Source organism: Eutrigla gurnardus (genome assembly GCF_963514095.1).
Source record: "Eutrigla gurnardus genome assembly, chromosome: 7".
Lineage (NCBI taxonomy): Eukaryota > Metazoa > Chordata > Actinopteri > Perciformes > Triglidae > Eutrigla > Eutrigla gurnardus.
Window position 1 is genome coordinate 26,636,157 of NC_139921.1, and position 26,914 is coordinate 26,663,070.

Here is a 26,914-nt window from a genome sequence, read left to right on the forward strand (position 1 = left end):
ACTGTTATCTAAATACTCCTTCCACCACTCATAAGGTGTTGTACTAGAATAGACCAATATAATAGAACAAAGTGACAATAACACTAAAGACAGGAATAAAATGATATTGAGGAGAAGATACAATTACACTTATATAAACCTGTACATGTATACACAGAATATATGTACACTGTGTGCAATATCAGTGTAATATGAGTAATATCATTTATAGTGCAAATAGCAAACTTTGTTATAATGGGAATGAGGGTGGTGCAAGGAGAAGTGATATGATAATGTGAAAAAACAGCATAGTTGATAATAATAATAATAAACTTGCGTCAGTGCTCTATAGGCGCAAAAATATCTATCAAAATATAAATAATAATACTGTTTACCACACACTATAAACTAAATCCCTAGCACATAAAACCTGAGCAAATGTTGTGCAACATGTAGTCCAGCGTTTAAACTACAAATATGTATAACGTGTATAGCTGAAGTTTTAACATTAAAAGTTAAAGAACGTGTCAAAATCGTGGGAGCAACTCTTTTTTTTTAAATATTTGTTTTGCATTTCTGATTTGCCTGCCTGCTGCAGTTCCGCCTCACCCCGCCGGGGGGCAGCACAGCCACAGACCACCGACTGGACCGGAGGAAGCGAATCGAAACTCCTCAATGAGTTCACCTTCAGATAAATAGTTCGTCTGTCCTCCTCTGCACACTTATTACACTCGTTTTGTAGACGCGACAAAATGAACGGCTCTCTGCACTCTTCGCCCGGCGTGGTGGACATAAAACTGACGCGGGGGTCGACAGGTAAGCGGGGACTTGACGCGCAGTTAGCACGTAGTCAACGCCGCTAGCTTTTTGAGTTAGCTACGTAGCGGCGGCGGCACGAATCAGCGCTGTCAAGCTAGCGTCCATCCGCGAGCTAACGGCTAATTGGCGGATCGAAAACAACAAAACCTCCGCTCCACTGCGCGTAATCGAGTATCACAAGCCATGGGGCTGAGTTTTAGAAGCTAACTGAGCTCTTACTGGTTTGATTTGATAAATAATTAATTATGTATGTACTTCGGCGCTGTTGAAATCTTTAAAAAGTAACGTAACTACTCGGCCTGTTGGAGAGCAGCTAGAGGAGCTGGACACGTAAAGGAAAGTTCATTCCACTTCGTGAGAGAGTGATATCGGATTCGGGATCGTTATGTAACATTTGGTGAACCGGTCTCCATACACGTCTAAGCAATGACTTGCACTTTGACCCGTTGAGATAAATGCTGTGATTGAATCGGTTTGTCCAGGTAAACACGTTGGGTTTCCGGTGCCCAGGTATCCCCATCGTCTTCTCGTTTGTTTACTTTATTTAAAGGTCTGGGGTTCAACATAGTCGGGGGCGTGGACCAGCAGTACGTGGTGAACGACAACGGCATTTACGTGTCCAAGATTAAGGACGACGGAGCCGCTGCGTTGGACGGGAGACTCCAGGAGGGCGACAAGATCCTGGCGGTAATGGATGCTGACTTTCATCAAGTGTGGAGGAGGAGGAGGAGGAGGAGGAGGAGGAGGAGGAGGAGGAGGGTTTTATAATATTTCTAATCCTATTGTGCAGCAATGTGAATTCAACGAGTTTGTTTACAATTATGTTGATATTACACTTTGATGATATTATTATATACTTTTTGAAGTATATAATTATATATTATTTATGAGTATATTAGCATAATTATAGCAAAACAATACAACAGCAATATAGCAAGGAGACTATTGGTTGGAGGCAATTTGTCTGACATTTTGCATGTCAAATATTCAGCTGATGATTATCTGCAGCCCTCGCTGAACTGAATTAAAAGCAGTTTTTTTTTTTGTGGGTCGTGTAGATCAACGGAGTCCAGCTGGAGGATCTGACACACAAAGCTACAGTGGATCTGTTCAGGACGGCAGGGAAGGACGTGGAGCTCCGTGTCCAGAAACAGGTGGGCGGAGTCATGCTTTAAAAACTCCCTTGTCCTGGGGTTTTATTTATTTTGTGAGCAGTTTGGTAATTGTTGACCCCCACAATGGGGGAAATTGTCTTGAGCTCAGCAAAACGTATCTCTAGTTTTCTTTAATTCTCCCAAATGATGGGCGAAACAATATCCAGGCTCACTAAAGGCTTTTGTTTTTGTATCTGAAATGGCACCTGATAAAATCCTGTGCTGTATTATCAGTGAACTATGTCGAATCCTCCTCTACATCCTGTAATTCCTGAATTAATCCACTTACCACCTGATATTTGTTCTGCCACACGGTGAGCAAATATGTATCCTCTACCATTATCATATCATCTTGACAATTCTGTGACAGAAGGAACTGTGCGTGTAGAATGACGTGAGGTTTGCTTGTGTTTTACTCCTAAAGCCAGTGGTTTTGCATCTTTTATCCATTAACTTTTGGATGTATTTAATTCTACTATGCCATGATATTTTATAGTAAATAGATTTAAGTTTGGCAGATGGTGGTTCAGTTTTGTGTTGTTCAGAGCTGATAAAGAGGGCTTGTCAAATTGTCCTACAGCTGACAACTTTTAACCTTCCAAAACACTTCAACGTTCGCGCGTGGCTACTTTGAAACCCTTCTCTCATTTTCAGTCTTTACACATTTATTTCTGCAACCCTTTGTTTATTAAAAACGCATACAATGCGGAAACGCCTTTGAGAAAAGTGCGGGTCGCAAACCCCGTTCATTGCGTCTCACCTCTCTTTATGGCTTCACCTGCCTCAAAGTGTCCGTACGCCGGTCGGATGACAAGTCACATGAACTGCTTCGTTTTGTTCACCTTGATTCTTCATGCGATGCCGGGAAAAACGGGTGCATTCCTGCATAAATATCACCTCCAGTGCATCTCTTGATACGTATTCTTGTTTTTAAATCTGTTGTCTTGCAGTTGCCCCATCGTCTGAACGGATCCACAGGTTCACAGCCCGATCACACATCTCCGGCGTCTTCTCTGGGAGTACTGGCTGCTTTGGCTGGAGCTGCTGCCCTCTTTGCATTTATTTACATGCGGCACCTCAGGAAGCACTTTTAACGAAGCCGACGTTGTCTGTATGTTATTTTTAAGATAAAAAAAAAAAAAAAAAAAACTCTGCTAAAGGCCAAAGAAAAGACGGAGGGAACAAAACTCTAAAGCATTATATTATTGTTTATTTGTTTTCTATGAGTAGCTGTTGGTGTCGCTGGTGAGTTTCTCCGTGTTCACGTGCGTGATGAGGTTAATGGTAGCTTCTTGACGCTCTTCCGGTGCAAAAGGAGACCACACAGGTTATTCTTTAGAGATACTTTAAGGAGTAGAAGGAGGATGTACGTTTACTGCTGTGGGCTGAGCCCCGAGGCAGAAACAAACAGTTGCACACACGCAGAATCCTATTAAGTCCTGGTGCCGAGGCGGACCGGCTCAAGCTTCAGCGTGCATCTACAAACTGAAAGACAGTGTTGTGTTCAGTCACTCGTAGGACGCTCTGTACCTCCGTCCCTGAATGGCACATCTGTCTGAGGGCCGACGAGAGTGGAACCCACTGTACATTCAGTAAAAAAAAATTTGATTTGTATTATCACCGTTGCACAGACTCATGGGAGGAGCGGCGGCATCCTGCTGTGCTGGAACAGCCTGCAGTTAATGTAATAGATGATGCCTCGTAATGGACTTCAGAGTGCCTTTTTCTGTCCGTTCCAAGTAATGCTCCGGTTCGCTCGTCGTGATCAAAATAATACGTTGAATTAAAGGTTGTTGCTGGCGACGATCTCTATTATCGTTGTCCACAAATCCCATTTAAAAAGCCCCAAAACCAACAATCTCTTGATACTTTCCGACTTCCTCATCCACAAGCCTAATCTATGTTTTCAACGTGGAAATCTTTAAAAACATCATAATAGATACAGGCAATTGCGCAATTTTTTTCAGCTGCGGATTAATACACATTTGGTGACCAAAATAAACTGAAGCAGCGTGGCACAGAGGAATAAAATATCTGACAATACTTGCTCATAAAAATGTTGTTTTAATGGGGATTTGTTGAAAGAGAAGAAAAAAAAAGATTATCACCAGACTTCTTTTAAAACCAAGTACAATTGTTCAAAGTATCACCAAGTAGTTTCACTTTGAAGGGTTTGTTATGAAGTGTTGCAGGGTCACTCAGGGTGAGCCGTTAAATGTCTATCTTTGATACGAAGCATTCCTTTAGTGTGTATTGTTATGTGGTGAGCAGCTACGACTGAGATGCTACCATGAATGTGCGATTTTTAAACATTCTCCTACCGTTTCATCGAGGCCAGTACTTGATCGCGTCACACATTCTGCTGAGTGACTGATGATAAGTGTTGTGATAAGAGGACATGAGTTGTTAATTTGTGTGAAGGATCAACAGCTTAATACTGAAAATCAGTTTGAGCCATTTTTTTTTTTCGTTTTAAAGGAATTAGTTGCTGTCAATAATTTTAAATGTTTTTGTTGTTGTTGTTGCACTATCCACGATCATGGATCTCCTTCAGTAACTTCCACAGAGCTGATGAATAAGTGTGTGCTGGGTCTCTTTGTCCCAGCGTGTTTCAATCTGCAGCACTTCCACCGATCGTCTCCAACTGTACGTGGCTCTCGTTGTCTGTAAATACATTTCATGTTGCTCTGCTGAGTGGGATATGTGCAGTATGGCAGAAAACACAGATCAATAAATTATGCAAAATACTGTGTGAATTAACTTGCTTTTACGTTTTTTTATTTTTTTATTTAATAGTAAGGAATGCAAGATATTTAATATGAATGTGTAAGTCCCATTGTTTAGGATGAAATAGATGATTTAGGGAACATAAATATTAAAATACTCTGTTAAAACTACAAGAAACTATGTTTAAAGTCGAAATTAATAGAAAATGAAATGTCTATATTAAATAAAAAAAATGAAATAGGATTCTGAAAGTTAAAATATTTATGTCAACGTAATAAGATACATCATTTTTAAATGTATTTGGCTAAAGCTAAATGTCTTTATCTAACGATCGCGTGACACCGGATGTGGACTGTTCACCTTCAAATTAAAAGTGGATGATATTGCGACAAAAAAACTGCTTCTGAATACAGTTAAATATCACCATATGCACACAAAGGCGTATTGATAGTGTAATATAATAGGGAAATGCATAAATTAATGACTAGAATTAATATTTTAGCTAATTTGTTTTGACAAACCGTGAAACCTGTTGTTACTTTAGCGTATAAAGAACGATTTTTACTTTTTTTTTTTTTTTTTTTTTACTAACTCATGTAGTAGTCAGTCACAAAACATGTTTTACGCCAACGAATATTTATATAAAAATTATATGTTTACGTTATTTATTTAGAAAAGCCCGTGTCAGAACAATAAGCCGACAGAATGCTCCTGTATTCCCGCCAGCAGCGCCGTCTCGTGCAGCAGCCGTTGGAGGATGGTGCCTCGCGGGCAGATATGATGTAATCCAAATCTTCGCTCCCAACGGGAGAGAGAGAGAGAGAGAGACGGGGAGAGAGAGGCAGAGCTGAATAACGGCCGCACGATACGGATGGGTCTCGGCTGTTCTGGCTCTTGTTGAACCCCGTTGGAGAAGCCCTCTCATCGGTGTCGTCGGAGGAGTCACGCCGCGGAGGTCCGACTACGAGGATGCTGGATGCGGAGCGGCAGGAGGAGCGGCGCCGGCCGGGGATGCTGCTGCTGAACTTGACGCCCCCTCCTCCGCATCGGCTGTGATTAACCGCCGCGGCCCAGGACTCCTCTCTCTTCCCCGCAGAGCTGCTCCGACATCCTCCGTGAGAAAATGAGCCGCACTCCTCCTCCTCCGTCGTCGACGTCGGTCCGCCCCAGCTGTCGCCTTTCTTGCCCCGCGATGACAGCAGGGCTGCCCGCTTCACATCCCAACACTTGTGGGCCCTTTATGTCTCTCTGTGGGTCACATTTTCATCTCTGACGCCTCTGATGTGACAAGTTGAGCAGCTGTCTTTCCACATTACAAACATTCATTTTTTGGGGTGGTGGTGGACTCTTCCAGGGCTGCAGCTCTCTTTGCCCGGCTGTTGGGTCTGAGTTTCATGCGTTTTCCTGACCTAACGTCCCACACTTTTGGGACTTAACTCGCCTTTCCAGCTTTCCCGCAGTATAGTTTTCCCTGCAGGGGGAGGGAATGAGCAGCCTCCGTCCCTGCAGCAGACGCCTGCCGCCCGCTGCAGCTGTCTGCCGTGTGGCCCTGTGACTTCCTCAGGGCCGTGGAGGTCCTGACATCCGTGAAAACGTGCAGGGTGGGGACGTTTGCCTTTCCAGCTCAGGTTTAAACCATGGCCAATGAACCTGTCATCCTTAACGTGTATGATATGGTAAGAATCCCTTTACTTTTACTAAAAAAAAAAAATCAGTTTCTGTTTCAGGGTTGTTTTGTAATCCGATACCAGCAGGTGCATTGAACGCACCACTATAAAAAGCAGGCCCAAAACTAAAACACACCTGTTTCTCAGTGTAGACTTCTAAAAACTGTTTAATTACAAGAACTGCCAATGGGATTTGGTCACACCCATCATTAAGGTATGAGGACAAGGCGGTTAGGAAAGCCTTATTCTGGTTTATCTACTCATTTTCTAGTAGAATCGCTGTGTTTGACTTGGAAAAAGTAAGAACGTAAAATGAAATTTAACATAATAGGGATAAATAAGAAATCAATACATGTATGTACATACAACCTCAAGCCTTTGAAACGACAACTCTTTGACCTCTGTCTACTGTGTACGCACACTCACATGATGCACACACATACAAAAACACACACGTGCACACACACTCGCATAAACCCACACACACACACACTAGGACAAGGGTCTTCATTCAGAAACGTGTGTACCGCCGAACAGCCTCCAGTGTGAATATTATGCAACACGTTGCTGTACAGAATGACTCCGTTTACACCAAACAGTTGTGGAATTCAACTCCACACAGTCAGAGTTGTACATAGACGTTCAATACATTGTTTATAACGCACTACACTACAGCTGTAGGCTGATATACAGATGCAACGACTGTTTATTAATGTCAACAATAACCTTCCTTCATCTAATAAATAGTTAATGAGTGATATATAACATAGCCGTAATGATATTTTTTAATTATAGATGATGGCGCTCGCTGGTCTCGGCTGTGAATTATAAAATCTTTATTCAACTGTTAAGGTAGAAATCACCCACAAGTGGATTCCAAACTGTCCAAAACTAATGAAGACATGCTGCGATTCGCAGCTCCCGTTGGCTTGTTTCATACGAAGATGAAGATTATTATTTTTTTAATGTTCAATGAATGTTATTTATACAAAATACACCCGTGTTACACCATCAGTCATCATCCGTTTACACACCAGCTACACATCCTTCATGTGAGAAATTAAAGTTGTTGGCAAATAACTATAATCAGTGAAAATATTCTCATATGCACTCACGGCTAGGATGCAGGGGCTCATAAATAATGTATTACTAATATACTATAGTCCCAAATGCTAAACGAGTGGGAGGATGAGGGTTAAGATAAAGTGTTAAATAAATAATTAATATAATCATTGAAAGCGTGCAGTCCTTCGAGGTTTAGAGACGATCAACTTAAGGCAATTATTTGTATTTACCTTAAAGTGTTATGAAGCTGACTTGTGCAAATGCTTCTATCTAAGTCAAGGTTTTCAACAAGGGTAGAGAAATGATATGTGTATATGTGAAGGAAGGCTCACTCGGACTCAAAGCTAGGTGCAGGTTTGATGAGGACCTCGGTGGGGCCGTGAGTGACAGCTGCTCAGACCGCTGATTTAATTCCAGTGTGGATCTGCTGTGGATTTAACGGGTCACGCAGGGTCTGCAGAAGAGTGAGAAAGTGATCACCATCCCCATCCTTCAATCGTTTTTTTTTTGCAGAGAATTAAACTGGGTATAGGAGTGCCTGTAGGAGGGCGGGTTGATGATGAGGATGTGTGGTGGATGCGTGTGGCGGCGGATGCTGCGTCTGCATAGGCGCGATGCTGTCAGGGGGATGCTGCATGGGATCGTTGCAGCACTTTTGTTGGCCGTGCTGCAGGAGAGTGGAGGCACGTCATCGGGGACGTGTGATTAATCTCAGCTCAGATAGTGATGGGGGAAAAAAAGGCTCCGCTGCCAGGACTTTATTATGAATTATGTACTGAGGAGAGAGTTAAATCGTTTTCACCGTCAGCTCATTTCACTCCTACTGGAAGAAATTCATTCTCTGGGGGGGATCGCTTGCTTCCCAGGAAGCTGAGAGCGGGTTAAAGGTTCTCCATCAGTGTTCCAGGTGTGAAAAGAAGAAGAAATATAAAAAGGGTAGAAGTCAGAGCAGAGCATGAGGTGTTGACACAAAGTAAGGAGGTGGATATGCTTTTATTGTAACACTGAAGCAGTAAATGTGTTCTATTATTAATGGGGCCAGCTGGGCCAGCGTGGATAGCTCTTAGCATGTTTCCTCAGGGGTGTTAAAGGGTGCGGGAGTGTCGGTGGGTGTGGGTGTGGGTGGGTGGTGGTGGTGGGGTGAAGAGTCCTGGTCCTGCCATGAATTATCTCTTGATTGCGTGCCGTGAAGGTGGTGCTCGTAGATCACCAGGAGATGATGTGTGATTTTTTCCTCCAGCGATCTAAAAGAGTCACACAGATCAGGGCCTGATGTTGTGATTGATTGTTTAGCTGCCCTTGTAATGGATCCGTCCCGGGTGTTTTCTTTGTTTTGCTTGCCCGGTGCATGCTGGGACGCCAGCGGTGTTGCAACATCCTGAAAAGCCATAAATCGATTAAAGGCAAGGATGAAGGAATATTGATCAATACTAAAGGACTTTATCTGCACAATTAATGATCAACCTGCTCCAAGGGAGCCACACAAAATCTGAATAGGGCAAAATATATAGAAGCAACCTAAAATAGGACATTAAAAGACCTATGTGTACCCTTGAAACCAATCTAATACAATCAAACTCTCCATCTAGACCCGAGTTAGCATGTTTCCCAAAATGTCAAACTATTCCTTTACCTGGAAAAACAAAGGTCTTCAAATATAATTAAGCTGAATATCAAAAGTGCATTAAAACCACGGTAATCATGAATCGTGACCACATGTAACTGAAGTTCTTTCTCCTCACAATCATGCAGCACGAAACTTTCCTGTGGAGTTATTATTATTCAGGTTCTTTTATGAGACTAAATATACAGACACACTATTTAAGGTAAGCGTTTGAGAGCTCCTGGATCGTGTCTTTCCGGATACGACGCAAAATAGCTCTCAATATTGATCCCGAACGGAGCCCTCCTCTTAACTCTCCCCTCCTCTCCCTCCCTCTCTCTGCAGTACTGGATAAACGAATACACTTCCAATCTGGGCATTGGAGTCTTCCACTCAGGCATCGAGATTTATGGCCGAGGTAAGGCCTTTTTTTCCTCGTCTTTATGTCTCTGAAATCCCATTACAGCTCGTCAGAGCAGAGTCGTGTGCGTCACTGTCTGACTGGGAGGTCGCTCTGCTTTCACGGATGCACATGATGTAGATTTTAAAAATGGAATATGGAATTGTGTTCCCTAATAACATGACCCCATTTCTCTGGGTTGAGTCACCAATGACTCAAGCCGAATTATGTGTGCATGTGTGTGTGTGTGTGTGTCTTTGCACTGTGAAATATGATGATAGTAGAAAAACAGCCCTTACTTGGGCAGGAAACCACTTCTTTTTGTGGAAGCACACCATTTTTGCATAATGACGGCATGAATTAAATCATATTTGCACCAGTTGGCCTTTTTACGCTCAAAAGCTGCGATTGTTTTATAAAACATGATGCATTAAAGAGTACTTTTTAAAAAAATACTTTCCATACAGAGTATTCAGATCCTTTAATTAAGTAAGAATTGCAATATAAAAAAATCCTGCATTGAAAATGTCATGTACATATAAATAAAAAATATTAGTAGCAAAATCTACAAAAAGTTTTAAAAGTTAACATACTCATAATGCAGAAAAATACTGCCCCTGTGGTTATATATAGTTATGGATAATCATTGCTGATGTCATGTTTTCATTTGACTGTTAAATGGAAAAAAATGTATATATATTTTTATTTTTTGCTTTTTTTTTTGTACTGTTTGTAGTTTAATCTGTAACTGTTCCTCATATTTTATAAGATCATCAACTACAACTATCCGTTAAATGTTCAATTGGAGAAGACATATAGATCTAATGGAAATACTCATGTAGAAGTAGGGTTTGTACTTCAGTGCAGTACTTACCAACAGTATACTTGTTGATTCCCAACATGGCTGAAACAACGCTGTGTGTTTAAATTGCGTTTCAAAGTCAAGCCTCTGTGTTCATCACTGTTTTCCATGACACGGCCGTAAACACAGTGCAGACAGGTCTGTAATCAGCCGGGCCCGATGGCTTTAACAGTCTTTCAGTGATTAATTGCTCGCTTCTGTGTAATTACAGTTGTTTGGTGCTTCCATTCCAGCAGCTAATCAGTTTCTGTCCACACAGAATTTGCATACGGAGGCCATCCGTACCCTTTCAGCGGCATCTTTGAGATCAACCCCGGGAACGCCGCCGAACTGGGAGAGACATTCAAATTCAAGTGAGCCTGCTCTGTTTTTTTTAAGCACCCTTCACTCATGACGACGGTAGATCATGTTAATGTGTGCTGATATGTGTTTTTTCTGCTCTCACACAGGGAGGCCATTGTTTTGGGCACCACGGACTTCACCGAGGAGGACATGGACAAAATCATGGAGGAGCTCGGCAAAGAGTTCAAAGGCAACGCCTACCATCTAATGCACAAGAACTGCAACCACTTCTCCTCCTCGCTCTCCGAGGTCAGTGTGAGACTGCTGGTGTCCCTGCATGTATACGGAGGTCATAGGTCACACTTCTGAGTTACAGAAGCATCCTAGAGAAGAACACTTAAAGGGGCACTCCACCAATTTTACATGTTATCTGCCTAAGGACAAGGGATTAAAGCTAGCGTACATGGTGTATTTGTATTATGTCCATAAATATGCACTGTCCCTATTTAATAAATTTAAAAAAACAATATAGAACTATCTTCTAGGGCTCTGAAGGGAGTTATATGGAAAAATCACTTTTTTCCCAAATATCTACAAAACTAGTTACATTCCCATCAGTCTCAGCTGCACTTAGCATGCTGTCCCTACAGAATTGCATTATGGGAAATGTAGGATCCAGTGTTTTGGAGCTTGACCCATTGAGAGTCTCAACTTCATCTGTACTAAATTACTGGAAGTATTACATACAAACATGTATCTATTCCCTGTAAACATGCATATCCAAATGTCTCACACATTTCTAGAAATAAAAAAACAATATGTTTGACATATTTCTTTCCAGTTGCTGTGTGGACGGGAAATCCCCCGCTGGGTCAACAGGCTGGCGTACTTCAGCTCCTGCATCCCCTTCCTGCAGAGCTGCTTACCCAAGGAGTGGTTGACGCCGGCCGCCCTGCAGACCCACATCAGCCTCGGCCTCCACAAAGAGGAGCACAACGAGTCCAGCGACGAGGACCCCTCGTCCCCGTCCGGAGGGGCCGCCGCCGGCTCCTCCCACAGCTGTCGCCACACGAGGGTGTGAACCCGCCCCGACGTAGACTTCTGGACCTCCTCGCCACCCTCGTCGTGGCCCACGTGGCATTAGTAGGCTCGAACAACCAGCTGACCTCATACTGTTTGTCCTCTCAGTAAAGAGGCTTGGAAGGAGAGTCGGCCCTTCATGAAAAAGAGAGAGACTTCAGGCCTGCGTCTCGCTTCTGCAGAAGGACAGACTTTGAGCTGAGCGCTGAAGCTCAGGCGCCACAACAACCACTTGTAGATCTGAAAGTTTGTAGTACGTTATTAGTCTTTTCCATGAACTTGTAAACCTTCGTCAGCCTTGTTCCCTGCCCTGCCTTCAGAGCTGCTTTTGTAGAATAACTACATAGACAACTGAGGCTACTCGTAGTGACGTTACCAGGAATCCGCTCAATTTTCACAACTTTTCTCCTTCAACAACCTCAACGTGGCCTTCAGTTGATACCGTCGACTCCGCTTTTCATGGTGCGGAAGTTAACTTTGGCCATTTTAGAGTGTTTTAAAGAGGATTTAATTGTTCCTCATGTTCAGACTGAACTTATAGTATAACGTTGCATGTTGAAAGGATTTGACAAAACTAAGCTGAGACCTCACACTTCTGATCATATCGTCAAGTATTTCCTCTCCTTTTTTCCTTTTGTAAGAACAAAACGATCCAAACTGGGACTTTGTTTTAAACTGTAACCTGGCAGGCAGCTCGCCAGTGTAACCAGTACATAGACAGTCGTAAACAATCAAGGGCAAACACTGTTCAGTTTAAATAGTCGCTGTTCATACGGTCTCACTCTGGGCAGCCCAGTTGCTATCTGTGAACATCTCAGAGGCACAAACACAGAGAAAGTCAAGCTGCTACACCGACAATTATTGACTTTGTGACCCAGAATAATTTTCTCTACGCTTTTATATCCAGATGGTCTTTATATTATAATGGAGCGATAACTTCCAGGCTGGGAAATGTATAATTGTGCCCAGAGAATGTTTCGCAGTGATACCTTGGTCTTTCTCCACAATTAAACCAATGATTATTCAGCAGCCTTTAAAACAAGAAAAGGTAGAAAAATCAGTATTCTCCTTTAAACTCCTTTTAATCGTACTTAATGCAAGGGATTCTGCATTTAGGGAAATATGCTTATTGGTTTTCTTGCCGAGAGTTAGATGAGAAATTAATACCAATCTCATGTCCATATGCTAAGCTGCAGCTAGTAGCTTAGCTTACCTTAAAGACTGGAAACAGGGGGAAACCGCTAGCCTGGCTCTGTCCAAAAGGAGCCAAATCCACATACCAGCACACTGAAACCTCACCATTGAACACATTATAAAACGGTGTAAAAACGATAATTTGACAGATATTTTCTGTTTTGTTTAGCTGTTTCCAGCCTGTATGCTAAGCTAAGCTAAGTGGCTGCTACCTGAAGCTTCATAGTTCATCCCACTGGTGTGAGAGTGGTATCAAACTGCTCATCTCACTCTCAACAAGAAATTAAATATCACAGTCCAACCCAATTTAATGTTTAATTTCTTTCGCCTGTTAACTGAACTGTGACTTGTTTACAGAAACAAAGCATTCTTATCAAACCTTTAGAGAAGCTACTCATAGGCTACGTCCGAGGTTTGCTGCAGTAAGAAGATCAGATACTTATAAAGGGAATATACGATGTCATGAAGTAGTTTGTAATTAGCATACATGCAGGTAAACAACCCCATTAATGACCCCCTCCCCCTCCCAATGGTGGTGATTATAATCATGATAATGATGATGATTAACATCGGCTCCTTGTAGTCTTACTCATTTAAATTCAAGCTTACTTTGCTTTTCTTTCTTTTTAATGCAAAAGCCCGGTGACGAAGACCACGTCATGTGGTTTTTGATCTTGTCCCATCCCGCCTGCTGTAGTGCGTTAATGGACAGCCGCCCTTTCTCAGGAAGGAAATCACACGACTTGTAATAGTGAGATCATCTTATTCCTGCTGAGCGACTTGTTAAATGGTGTTTCAAAGTGCAAATTTGACTTCAATAAGCTATATTCTTATTTATTTATTTTGTTCTAGTCTTACATTGTTATTGTGTTCAGATTTTTTGTTGTATATTTTGAGTTGACAGGAGCTATGCAGTGATCAGTAACCCATGCTCAAAAGTCTTTTGCCCTTTCTACACAGCAGACCAGACAGGTATTTTTTTCTATTGTTACCTTGTATTTTCTTTTCCTAACCCAAGACAATTTAAAGAATGATGATATAATACTAGAATAAAGAGACAGAATAGCAAAGAAATCTTCTGCTTCTTCTGATTTTGCTACGATGGTACCGTGAGCAGGGCTTTATAATGGCATGTCTCGCATTAAATGTCAGGTATTTAACTTTACTTTCATTGAAAAGCCTAAAGAAAAGACATTTTATATAGTGCATTAGATTAGTTTAAAGTAGTTTTGTCCACCAAAGAGGACTGAACATTTAATTTTTTGTCCGTAAAATGTCTCGTATGGTATATCTCTTTGTCACAAATATATATATTAGTATTATCAAGGAGCTTAATGGTCTATATTTATGGTTCATCTGAATTTGAAAACTCAAATATTAATACTGGTGTCTGCCTCAAAAAATGCCGTTTCAATAGGCAACGTAAAGAGTGATTTAGTAAAAGTCAAATTATATAAAAGAGACATTTATATATTTACAATATAATACTCAAGTCCAATATAATTAATAAGATGACAATTAAATATAAGAAAAGAGAAGTAATTATATGAAAGTGTGCGTAGTTAAGTTAATGAAGAAATAAGAGGATAGCTTTTGGAGCTTGTCTACAGCCTGCTGGCTCACAATGCAAATTGTGAGGTGGGTTGCCAGATCCGTGCTGTATCCTCCTTTCATGAGTCCAAAAACTCGGCATATTTGTTTCATAATGAAAAACATTCCGGTGCATTTCAACAAGAGAATCCGCTGCTTATTCCGCCACTAGAACTCGTCACCGCAGCTACGATACTTATTCTATACTTCGAAGGAAAAAGGGGTAAAGTAACTTTAATCAAGTTAGGGATTAACCGCGACGGTTAATGACCAACCGGAAACTGGCAACGCGAGGGCGGCAGCATTTCCTGTTCTCTGCTCTTTGGCTTTGGACCCACTCGCCATTTTGATTTAGTCGAGCAGGAGACACCAGGCGGCCCAGTCACAGCAGCAGCACGTCGGCGACGCAAGCAACAAAACGTGATCAGAAAAAAAGGTGAGACTTTGATTTAATTGAAGTCAAAGAATTGCATTGAAGCAGTTGTGATGTTTTTAATAGCTAGCTGTTGGTTTTCGTTCGTTCTGAGCAGGGGATTGTGCCTTTGTAGCTAACCGTAGGAAGCTAGCTCGGCTAAGCTAACAGAAGTCGACCTCGAGGTAGCGAACCAGCCGTTATGGTGCACCGAGCAAGCCGACAACTTGCATTTAAGCGGCTCAAAGACGGCCTGCTCTGTCATAATACCACATCGCTAAAATAGGATGGTGTCTGCCAGTTTCACATATCTAATTTATTCCTTTCCACGACGCATTAATGCACATTTACGGTTTAACTGAGCTAGTTAGCTTAGCAACGGCATCACGGCTCTGGGCCCATGTGACCATTTCTATCGAGGGAACTCAATCCGTGGGGATTGTTAATTAGCTATCGTTAGATGTAAAAAATATAGTATTTATTGGACACATTTAACTTGGTTTAAGGGAGGTGTATAATTAAATAAATTGTGATTTTTGGGGTCTGCTGTAGTTTGAGGCGTAGGGTTTCACCGAGTAATACAAATTGGGAAAAGAGGGAAAAATACACTTCTGTTTAAAGGACTACATTTCAACGTAATCCTAAACAATGGTCTTAATAATGACGTAAATTTGCTGAATGAACGCGTCAACAAAACTAACATTTTAAACTTGGATATAAACCTACTACAAACGCCGGTGCATCGGTGTGTACATGTGGGGGATGGTACGTTTATGGAGATCGTGGGGGGTTGTTTGAAACTACCTGAAACTGACTCGACTAGAACGGGTTTATCACGTTTATCTCATTCAGGTTTGCGATATCACAATGTCTTGTTGTGCCCTGGGATGTCAGAATAGGAATAGGAATTTTTATAGAGAAAATCGTTGTCAAATATGCACTTTAAGACGAAACAGAAGTTTATGGTTGCATGCCATTTAGCTTATAGCGTTTTTGTTTGTTTTCCTGCATTGCAGCCCTAGCCCCTCTGCCAACAAAACCAACAGACAGGCTAGGGGGAAGTGTGCCATGGGTTAAATTCATTAATACGGCACCTTATAGGTTTGTAAGAGGGTCTAGGTATCTTTATTTGTGCTTAACATAATCACGTTGAAACAATGAGAAATGCAATTTTCCCTACGATTAGCAGCTTTGTTCTCACGTCGGTGCCTCCTAATGAACTCTCTACTTCACTCGTTGAAGTTGACAAACTTGACACATGTCTATAATCAACTTTTATGCACAGCTAGTCAAATATTAAACTATTTTTACTCCACATTTCCTCCTACCCCAGTTTAATGATTACCGACTCTGTTTTCCATCACGGCAGATAACAATGAGTGGTTGTCGTGTCTTCATTGGCCGATTGAGCCCACATGCCAGAGAGAGAGACGTGGAGAAGTTTTTCAAGGGATACGGCCGGATTCGTGAAATAAACTTGAAGAATGGATTCGGCTTCGTGGTGAGTTTGAGTTTTTGTTTGGATTTTTTTGTTTCTAACTCTGTTTGTTGTGTTCGGAAAATAAAATTTAGTTTGAACTCCTCAGGAATTCGATGACCACCGAGATGCAGATGATGCTGTGTACGAGTTAAATGGCAAAGAATTGTGCAGTGAAAGGTAAGAATTGTGGTTTTGTTTGCCCTTAATCTGGCATGTACGCACCGACTAAATGGTGGGTCTATAATCAAACACAAGTGCGGTTTTAATATAATCATTTGCAAGCCATTTCTACTCAATTGTCACTAGATGACATCACTACACACTTTTCTTCAAGTGGAAGTACAGGGCATTTTCCTCCTCATAACACAAGTTAATTCAATTATTTATTATAAGTTAAGCCCTTACAAAATTATAAATAACATTGCTGTATTTCTGTCATGAATTTCCTGTTCTTAATGTATTCAAAACATTTAGTTCATTTTTGTTGACTGTATTTTCTCACTTGTTTCAGGGTCACCATCGAGCATGCTCGCTCCAGAAGAGGAAGAGGTGGCGGCCCTGGAGGAATGGGAGGACGCTTCGGCGGCGGTGGAGGTGGTGGTGGTGGCGGTGGCGGGGGAGGTGGTGGCGGCGGTGGAAGCAGCAGTGGCTATCGTCCTTCTCGCAGCAGTGGATCCAGGTAAATTTGCCATAAAAAAACCCCAAAGCCACAACTAAGTAGTTGATTAAAGCGTCTAGTTTTTTTGTTGCAACAGTATTGCAAGACTCTTAGCCCATTGTTGTTCTCTAAATATACTCAAATGTAGTCAAGTGAAATCTTGTCACCTTCTTTTACTGTTGATTTATCAGGTGATTTATGTCAACTTGTACCACCTCTGAATCAAATAAAAATATTGAGATGGCTCTTAGAGTAAATTCTGAATGAATTAGGAAAAAGGAAACCTCCCTTTTCACCGAAAATGTTGTATTAAAGACTTCTGTTTGGTTTGTGTTGACTGGACAGGTATGGCCCCCCTGTAAGGACGGACCATAGGCTCATTGTGGAGAACCTCTCTTCACGAATCAGCTGGCAGGTATGAATGCTGGACTTTCTTGTGTATCTTATAACGATATCTTTTATTTTAAAAAAAAATGTATATATCACCCTATAATGTGTTCAATTTTAAATGAAGCAGCATTCATTTGATCATGCCAGGCCAATTTGTTTCTATTCAAATTACATTTAAAAAACACGTAGATCAGCTATTTACAATAGAAAGCCCCCAGTGTTTTTTTAATTTATTTTTTTTATCTATTTTACCTCCAACTACTTCTTTTTCTTCAGACAAAAGCAGGTTAGAGCTGCTGTTAGGCATTCTAACCAAAAACATTAAACTGTTTTAACAGCTGCTCTGATATGGTTTCCTTTTTATATCAGAGGTGAATGCACACCCTCCATGAGGGGGTCAGAAGTGTGTAGCGCCCTCTCCTGGTTGTTTTTCTGAATAGTGTCCATTTGGTGCCTCTCCCTACACGCAGTTGCCGCCGGTCTAAAGTCTTGGCTGGGCCCCGTAGCGGGTGAAAGTGGTCTAGCGCAGGATACGGTAGCCTTAGGAGGTCCGTAGCCACAGTCTGGAGGTTCTGTGGGCTGGCACCCCCGACTGCTGTAACCCCCCCAAATCCACGGTCCCTACACTCGTTTGGGTCTTTTTCTGTTGCTGATGGAGCTGGGGGGGGTGTTGAATCGGGCACACACCCCTCCCCCTACTTGCTCTCTGGTGATTCCTCACTTGTGGAGGCCGGATGCTGGGTCAAGGCCGAGGTCGTTTCTCAAGGGCTTAACACTGCATTGGTTCCCATTTGCTATTTGGACAAGTGGCTCTATGCTAATATCTTCCTGGGTATGGAGCGGTAAGTAGCATAAAACTCATGTGATTGGGTTTGTACAGGGTCGGGTGGTAAAGGGGTGTAGAGTTACAGTCTCAAATGGCAAGCAGGCAGTTTTACTATATAAACACTTAAGCATTTTAGAGCCAAATCATTTGTATATGTCACTTACCCAGAATACTTTTGTGATCCGACCACCAATAAATACACAGGTTCATCTCACATACTCAGACACCATATCCAATACTTGTACACACAAATGCATCAAGTTTGAAACTTGAAAACACCTAACTACTGGATTACCCGCAGGCGCCTCACTATGGAGTTGAATTTGTCTGCTGATGCAAATTCACAGAGCCATTTTAATTGGGCTTTTAAAACTGTTTGAGTGAAGGCCAGACTTGTCCACACAAAACATTTGCAGTGGCTCTTTTGTTTACATGCCCTCCACTGAAATGGGAGCTTATCACAGTGACGAAAGTCAGCATTAGATATCCCAAGTTTCAATGTGTGCTGGTTTCTTGCTGCCTGCTCATTTCCCCCCTCCAGGTCTGAAAAGGTTCTCACTGGCACCTGTTGTTTTTTTCTCCGTCACTAATCCTTCATTATGCTTTGAAATAGGACCTGAAAGACCTGATGAGAAAAGCAGGTGAAGTTACCTTTGTGGACGCTCACAGGCCAAACAAAAATGAAGGGTGAGTTGTTCTTCTGAGTCGACTCCTCAAACGTTCTTTGTCTTCAGGATGTGAGCCTAATGACTGCTTCTGGTTTCCTGCAGAGTTGTAGAGTTTGCATCCCGCAGTGACCTGAAGAACGCCATCTCTAAGCTTGATGGGTCAGAGCTGAATGGACGCAAGCTTAAGATCTTTGAGGACAGCAGAAGGTGAGTTGGTTTTAAACTTTCTTGAAGACTTAAATTAAAGGGGGGGGGGGGGGTCCTTCCCTGTGTGGTCTGACAATTGTGGAATTACAGTTTGTCGTCGTCGTTTCTAGTTTTGTTATGCCACGGTATAAATCTTAATGTCTTCTCTTTACCAACAGGAGCAGCAAGAGCCGTTCCCGCTCCCGCAGCTACTCCCGCTCAAAGAGTCGTTCCAGGAGCCGCAACCGTTCCAGGAGCCGATCCAGGTCTATGAGTCGCACCCCAGAGAAGAAGTCATCAGGAGGGGGCAGAGCCTCAGGCAGATCCCCCTCCAGGTCCAAGTCTCGCTCCAAGTCCCGCTCAAAGTCTCGTTCCAAGTCTCGCTCCAAGTCCCGCTCAAAGTCTCGTTCCAAGTCTCGCTCCAAGTCCCGCTCCAGGTCTCGCTCCCGTTCACCTCTTCCCGCTCAGAAAAAACAGTCCCTTTCACGCTCTCGCTCTCGTTCCCGCTCTCGTTCCCGGTCACGTTCCCGCTCCCGCTCCGCCTCTGCAGACAGCAAGCACTGAGATTGGTCGGCCATAGAAGAGACTGATCGTTGCTCACCACAGGCCTGTCTGGTGGCATGTGATTTATCTTTTTTCTTATTAATGAAAGGGAGGAATTTGCCATTTACATGGCTTCATTTGAAATAAGAACTTCAGTCATTAAAATGCCCACATTGGCTTTGATTTCTCTTTTGTTTTTGTTAGTTTGGATGTGCTTCTACAAGGACAACATATTTTTGTGTTCCTATCACCTTGTGATTTCCCCCTTTTTAAAATCCCCCCCCCCCCCCCTCCCCTTTTTTTGATGATATACTGAGTGACGTAAAACATTTTGATCAGTGATGAAGCTCGTCACCAATCCTGCAGCCTGTCCTAGCTGTCTGCCATGTTTTGATTCCATCCACTCCTCTGTGCTTCGCCTGGGTGTTCACAGCAGTTCAAGGTTAGGTGGGAATGGCATTCATTCCCCCCAAAAAATGTTGATTAGGTATATTTTTGTTTGTAACGCGAGCTCCTTGCATTGCTGTGAAACTGTGATTCTGCTTCTGATGATCTACATGTGTTGCATTCACTGCCCTGATGTGTGAACGTAGAAATGCGAAGCATCTCAGTTGGTGGTTTACTTCAGCTTTCCTGTGTAATGATGTTGGAATCTGGCATTGATTTTGTTGAACACTGATGTATCAGGGCCTCGTCTCGTGTTGGTGATCTCTCTTCCTTGCTTTGTATTAACGTGATCTCCAGCCTCGGCCTGTGGAGTGTTGTGTCTCTGCTTCAGCGGGAAGAAATGTCTCTTAAGTTTATTAATTTGATACTAATAAAACACTCATTGTGTACTGTCATTAAACTTTTTAGTAATGTCCAGAAAGAAGTGTCTTTTTTTTATTTTGTGAAGTTGAGTCAAGAGACTCGTAGGTATTAAAGTCTCTGCAGTTCAACCTAATAAAGCTTTCTCAAACTGTTAACTGTCAGCCAGTGTTGGTTCTGTCCTGTATTTATTACAGCAAAACTCCAAACACAAATATACCTTCAATTATATATCCTTAATCTACTTGAATAATTAATAAAACGTGAGACGAGATTGTATTTAACTTTGATGCAAAAAAAAGTGTATAGAGGAAAATCTGCATTAAGTGTCTTACTTTGCCTGCAGTGCCGTACTTGGTGTACAAAATCCAAGGCAATCTGATTTTTATATATTTATATCCTCAAGGACACGACTACGAATAGTATAAGAGCGGCTACGACTACAAGACAGACAAGCTACTTATAGAAGAGCTATCTATGGATTAATATGAGCACAGTTTATCCACCAGCTCATATTAATCCTTTAAGTGACCAAGTCCGTGTCATCAGGTCTGCTAAAACCTCTCTGGTGAACGCTTCCCTTACCTCCCAAAAAGCAAGAGTTCACTTTCACTTAACATTCAACGTCAACCTCCCTGTTCGCCACATGGTGGCAGCACCTGCTCGTAGTAGCCTAACTAGAGACTACCCATGGCTGTGGACACAATGAATATCAGTGATCAATATTTAGGGCCCGGTTGGACCTAGGAGTTATGATTTATGACAATTAATCACCTTTACGGGGGCCTTAACATACTCAACGCACCCCTTCATCACTGCTCACAGCTTTATTAACAGTGTTGTCTGGTGTGGGAGCATGGTTTGTGACCGTGGGTTATTAAAATGCACAATAAGGGGAGGAAATGTCTTCAACCTTGTAAAGGTGGCTGAGTTTGCAGCAGAGCCCCTCTGTTTTTAAATACTGAGCAGAGACAGTTTGGGGAATCGATCCGGCGACATGGCTCGTGTCCACGGACACACCCAGACCTGCACCGGCTGCACCTACCAGAGATGTGGGCAAATGCAGCTCGGAGAGACTTTCACTGACGTTTCTCTTTGGAGGGGTGGAATATATGGGAGGTGGTTAATGCCCAAAACGAGAGGGCAGTGTCATTGAAATGAAGCTGCTAGAATATTAGTGCAACCATCAGGAACAAATCTCAGTTTCTTATTGTGACGAGAAAATCTCATTATAACAGGATGTTTTTTTTTATTTACACCACATTTTAACTTTATTTATCACCCATCTTCTATCACCACTATGCAAATAGCAGTGGGCTAATCATACTAATGGATCAAAGAGGAAAATTCATAATTAAAAAATGACTAGTCATGTTGTGTTTACAGGTGCAGGGGTGTTAGTCATTACCCTCCCTCACCGCTAGGTGTGCGAGTGAGGCCCTGTATGACAGGTGTGTAGAAGAAGAAGGCGGGTAGAATACAGGTAGATACATGTTGATGTAAGCTAATAAAGCAGGCTAATAAGTAGCAGGTTTTCCTTGCTCCACCCTCCAACATCACACACTGAAGAAACCGCTTGAAAGAAAGCTCCTTTGAACTGAACCGAGCTGTGCACGCGGGACTATGCGGGGTTTGTTCGCTCCCCTGCTCCTCCCCTCCCCGCGTGCGGCACTAATCACCCCTCATACTCTCGCGGAGCAGCGTGGTAGGCACAACAAGCTCCGCGGTCGGTGCGTCCGCTCCTCCGCCGCTCCACTGCAGTTCCCCTCCGCGGTACCGACGCACCACGCCGACCCGCCGGCCTCTGCGCGGACGGAGAAATGAGCTCGCCCTCCGCCGTTCACGTCGCACCGCTAACGTGAGCGCGTCACGGCTCCGTTTAACGGACGTTTGACACACATACACGGAGAGAAGACGCGCACTGGTCCGCCCCGTTCGTTAAGGATCACCCACCCACCCAAGCTCGGCGTCGGACGGTCCCAGCCGCAGCCCCGGACCATGGCGGAGCGAAGTGGCCGGTTGAGTTTCCCCGGGAGCGGGGCTCTCAACAGACCGGTCCCCATGAACCTGTTCGCGACGTGGGAGATCGACGGATCCTCCCCGAACTGCGTCCCGAGGTAAGGACGTCGCACTGTCCCGCCGCTTTCAACTTTACAGCGTCTCCGATGCGCCATGCAGGCTGCTTCGTGACGTCACAGCTGCATGAGCTCATCGTGCCCCCGGCGTGGTGCCCGTGCAGGGGCGCTGCAGGGCCCCCCCCAGGGTGCTGCCTGTGCAGGGGCACCTAGGGGGGGCCCACATCTGCATAGCATGCACCTAAAGTGTTCAATAAGTCTCTTTAAAGATGCAACTCAGCAGCCTCAGTGTCAGCACGTCACACTCAAGGTGTTTCTGTGTGTGTGTGTGTGTGTGTGTGTGTGTGTGTGTGTGTCAGACTCATCCACTCAGCTGTTAAGAAGGATCACCAGATTTATGTCAGATCATTGTCAGACTGGAAACCTCCTCCTGCCAACGTCTGATTCGCTGCTCAGGTTGTGTCTGCCTGTTGTGTTATTATTGTCATTATCGAGTTCATCCGTTAAAATAATGTCAGAAAACAGTATAAAACGTCTCCCAGAAGTCATCAAACTACTCGTTTCTATCACGCCAACACGCCAAAGATGTCTTACAGTCATATAAAACAGCAGATCCCCACATTTGAGAAGAATTATTACATACTATTTGCCAAAAATGTGAGTTTCAACTATTAATTGGTCATAGCTTTATTCAGCTGATCGTTTGTGCCTTTTGGAGTTAGTGTCTCTTTTTCCACGTTGGCATTTCTTTCCATTGTTGGTGTGAAACAGTAAATAAGTCAAACGTCTGGGATGCAGAAGAAGGAAACCATGAATGATTAGTCAGGTGACAGAAAACAAATCAGTGGTGTTGTTTTAAGCCATTTTCAGCATTTTAAAATCTATTTTCTTAGATTTGCTTGTGTTCTAATCTTTTAATGATGTATTCATGAAAATCCTTTGGTTTAGGACCGTTTCTAAGACAAAACAAGCTATTTAAAGACATCATTTAGGGTTCTGGTGACAAGCTTCGTTTGTGTTTTATGGGCCAAACAATTAATGGAGACAATAACCAGAAGATTAATCAATAATGAAGATGATCGCCTTGGCTTGTGTGCTCTGGGTTTGTGCTGCATAAAACCGTCTGCGTCATTGTATTCAAGACACAGACAACTGTTTTATTTGACTCTTTGAGTCTGAAATATTCTGTTTTTCTTGCACAAATGGGGGAAACTATGACCCTGCTGTCACTGCCTCTCAAATGAGATGCTATTTTTTAAAATGTGCAGAGAAGAGGGAAAAATGCAATTGCAGGTAAGAAAACTATAACAAGAAGTGGCTCCAGCCTAGAGACTTTATTAAAATGATGAGGAATATCTAAATGAACCGTCTCAGATTTCAGTCACATTAGAGTAAATTGATACAATATTTCAGTGCCGTTGAATCCGGCTCTTTTATTGTACAATTCTCACTTTGGGTGTAATAATAATAAATAACAAACATAATAATTCCCCTAACATTGTCATCTCTATGAGGTTTTTTTATGGTGTTAAAGTTGTCAGTCGGCTCTGTTCCCAACATCTGCTGGTATTTGATGAAGTTGGGAACATGATGAATGTGAATAAGATCTTCTGAATGCAGTAAAAACACAACTCTGAGGAACGCTGGCCATTTTTCAACATTTGGACCCGACAAAGATCCAATCCTCGTCCCTTTAAATGGATTTGGAGTCCGTTCTTGACGTCATGGATGTAATTGTATCTTCTGGACGAAGTAAGCGCATATTATTTTGACTCTAACACTTTTGCAGAGCTTGTGGTTTAAACTCCACTTGACTAATTCCTGCTGTCAGACTTCGGTCAGCAGCTGTCAGCCTGCATGTGGACAGACAATAGCTGTAATTAATGATGATGAGTTTGGGGGGGGGGGGTACACTTGTGCTTAAATTTATTTATTTTAAAGTGATGACTGCCTCTCCTTCGCCTCTCTATCTCGATCCTCTTAAGTTAATACCTTCAGTGGGTATTATACGTTGCATGGCTTTTAGCTGAAATAATACTAATTCATTTCCAGGAATAGCATCGCTGTGATGTTATTCAGCAGAGTGGACTAAAACAGTGGCAGGTTCGACTCCCCCCCCCCCTACGTGACCCACGCAGGTTCAAGATCCACTTTATGTAATGCGTTGCTTGCAGTGAGGTGGCGGCTCAGCGGAGTCGCCTCAGATCACCGCGGCTCTCCATCGACCGCCGTCCGTCACGGTTGGGAGGAACTCGCCGTGTTACCCAGATGTCAAATCAAGCGTCTGCCTTCAGTGATATCCTCTCAAGGTGGATAAAACAAACTGTCCTTCTTTCAAAGGTTCCCTGTGGAGTTTCGCCACGGCGCGCGCTTGTATGTGGGCGGGGCAGAAGATCACAGAGGCTAGCAAACGTGAAGTCACGTACAATGAATTAGTCTTGATGTTTTTGTAATTATAAGCAAACTGGGGGGGGGGAATAAAACACAAGTAGTGCATGTGTTATATTAAATTCTCAGTGTAAAGAATGTGTGCCCTGCAGGGACGATGCAGAAGCGAGCGCCTTGCTAACCTCGGGGATACACACCGTGTGTTTTGGTGAGTAACGCTGAATGCATTTACTCACTCCACGGGGCACCTTTAATATTTAATTTATCATCAAAACAGAACTAGAGCGGAGACAGGCTCGCAGTAGAGGAGACGCATGGCCTCATACTTTTTTTGCAGATTGTGGCAAAAAGTGGAAAACATTTTTTTTTTACACATTTAATTTACTGTTTGTGACTCACACAGCATGCATACACATACATAATGCATAGTCATCAAAAACACATCCTACTCATTCAACGATTCTTTACTTCGTATTGAGGCACGAAAAGAATAGTTAGCCCCGATAACGTGTTGTGTTCTCTCTTTAAAGAATAGTTTCACATTTACGATCTGCAGACAGAGCCAGGCTAGCAGTTCCCCCTGCTTCCAGTCTCTATGCTAAGCTACGCTAACCACACCATCTACTGGCTCCAGCCTCTTATATAACTTGACACGCATGCGAGCCGGTATCGATTTTCTCTCGACAAGAAAAGGATCCATCCCAAAATATCGATACTACCGATTTTGAGGATCAGTTCCAGCGTCAATATGATCGATACCAGTTTCAGTTTCTGTCTTCTAGTTGGACACATTTCATTAAAGAACCGTGCAAATGAGGTATGGCGTGCACTCGCTTCTCTGCAGCTGTCGTGTGCCCAGTAATTAACAGTGGAAAGCAAAACAAGTGTCTTGATTCAGTGCTTCATAAATGAATTAAAAGCAGCAGTTTAGTCTTAGAGTTTGGTCCGTGCTGCATGCAGGAGAACCAACCTCACGTCGGGTTCATCACTGTTGTAACTACTGTACGTCATCAGGGGCCAAGCGGGGTTTTCTTTCTAATTTGAACTGCCACGCCGTCCATCTCCCCTGATTTTATCACTTTGTGGAGTAATTTCTCGGCGCCTCCATAAAAGCCTCGCTGTGGCTCGGAGGTCTCTGCAGCCCGGAGGCTTAATAGGCTGAGAGGCCTGCCGAAGTGCTGCCTCGGCTCCCAGCTCACGTTTCCCTGAGTCACATCGGGACACGTGCGCCGCTCCACGCCGAGATGCTTAATGATCACCTATCATAGGTGAGGGGAGGGGCTTTAATCACCCATCTTAGACGCTGCTGGAATGATAACGATGATACCCGGGGGACGCCTGGAAATCCAGATGTTGCATTTGGAACTGGTGGCTGAAATGCAAACGCTGTCGTGTGCAACCGTTTTATTGGAGGGTTTATGGGGATGGTGGTCTGCAGCTCATCAGGGTATGAAGTACTCGGAGGATACACTTCTCAGCAGCAGGCCGAAGTGTGTGTGTGAGAGATGAACTCTTATATTCTGTCACCTCACCGTGAGAGGCATTTCAATCAGCGCCGAGTGCACCTTTTTTTCCCCGTGGCTTGGGGGCGTCTGAATGTGTTCCCGTAATTGCACACTTACTCCCGGGTACAGTCGTGTCTCCTGAGAGCCTCTCCAAGCCTTTAACCTGCGTTTGAAATCAATCACAGCGACGCATTGGACTACCTATGCCTTCCCGCTCTGAGTGGGGGGGGGGGGGCAAGAAGCCGCGGTTTCATCTCGGTATTTTTCAAGTGGGCATCGGTTGCATTTCTGCGAGGCCAAGTGCGGCGAGAGACGGGGGCCAATCTCGGAGACAGAGGCGGGATTGAACGGGCCCCCCTCGAGTAGCAGCTGGACCCGGGAGGCGAGTCATATTTGGGCCCGTTGGAGGAGGCGAGAGTGCTGAGATGTCGCTTTGAGCAGCAGCGAGACACTCACTCTTTTGTCCCCCCTCCCCATCCCCACCCGGCTGCCTGCGATGCTCACGCTGCGGGAATCTGGAGTAGGATGGATGAGAGGCAGTTAAAGCCTCTCAT

General features: G+C 43.4%; 4 protein-coding genes across 8 annotated transcripts in view; 3 read left to right on the top strand and 1 right to left on the bottom strand.

Annotated features, from left to right (window-relative positions):
• cnih1 (cornichon family member 1) overlaps window positions 1-26,914 on the bottom strand; it is a 196,164-nt gene that overhangs the window by 27,499 nt on the left and 141,751 nt on the right. The gene's annotated exons all lie outside the window — the stretch shown is intronic.
• On the top strand, window positions 620-13,897 carry LOC311015550 (deubiquitinase DESI2-like). The gene is made up of 7 exons (XM_084012871.1): window positions 620-795; window positions 1,349-1,485; window positions 1,857-1,952; window positions 9,360-9,432; window positions 10,536-10,629; window positions 10,726-10,867; window positions 11,400-13,897. Exons 1-7 carry the CDS (start codon window positions 732-734, stop codon window positions 11,637-11,639), a joined length of 846 nt encoding a protein of 281 aa, XP_083868997.1. The 5' UTR covers window positions 620-731; the 3' UTR covers window positions 11,640-13,897.
• On the top strand, window positions 14,757-20,053 carry srsf5a (serine and arginine rich splicing factor 5a). Its single transcript, XM_084012861.1, has 8 exons — window positions 14,757-14,858; window positions 16,204-16,335; window positions 16,421-16,491; window positions 16,826-16,992; window positions 17,308-17,387; window positions 18,802-18,875; window positions 18,959-19,063; window positions 19,222-20,053. The coding sequence occupies exons 2-8, from the start codon at window positions 16,210-16,212 to the stop codon at window positions 19,604-19,606; spliced, it is 1,008 nt and encodes a 335-aa protein (XP_083868987.1). The 5' UTR covers window positions 14,757-14,858; window positions 16,204-16,209; the 3' UTR covers window positions 19,607-20,053.
• pacs2 (phosphofurin acidic cluster sorting protein 2) overlaps window positions 22,110-26,914 on the top strand; it is a 49,221-nt gene continuing 44,416 nt past the window's right edge. The window contains exon 1 of one of the 4 annotated variants that reach the window (XM_084012846.1): window positions 22,110-22,509. In XM_084012846.1, coding sequence (XP_083868972.1) covers window positions 22,391-22,509 — 119 coding nt within the window. In that variant the 5' untranslated portion in view covers window positions 22,110-22,390. The remainder of the gene's footprint in view (window positions 22,510-26,914) is intronic. The other 3 variants (XM_084012845.1, XM_084012847.1, XM_084012848.1) reach the window with 3 other exon arrangements.

Excerpts from the sequence above, each read along its gene's own strand:
- LOC311015550 (XM_084012871.1), top strand. The coding sequence starts at position 732 with ATGAACGGCTCTCTGCACTCTTCGCCCGGCGTGGTGGACATAAAACTG. Across the intron at positions 1,953-9,359 it reads AGCTCCGTGTCCAGAAACAG|TACTGGATAAACGAATACAC; the intron begins GTGGGCGGAGTC and ends CTCTCTCTGCAG. Across the intron at positions 10,630-10,725 it reads GGAGAGACATTCAAATTCAA|GGAGGCCATTGTTTTGGGCA; the intron begins GTGAGCCTGCTC and ends GCTCTCACACAG.
- srsf5a (XM_084012861.1), top strand. The coding sequence starts at position 16,210 with ATGAGTGGTTGTCGTGTCTTCATTGGCCGATTGAGCCCACATGCCAGA. Across the intron at positions 16,492-16,825 it reads AAAGAATTGTGCAGTGAAAG|GGTCACCATCGAGCATGCTC; the intron begins GTAAGAATTGTG and ends CACTTGTTTCAG. Across the intron at positions 18,876-18,958 it reads AGGCCAAACAAAAATGAAGG|AGTTGTAGAGTTTGCATCCC; the intron begins GTGAGTTGTTCT and ends GGTTTCCTGCAG.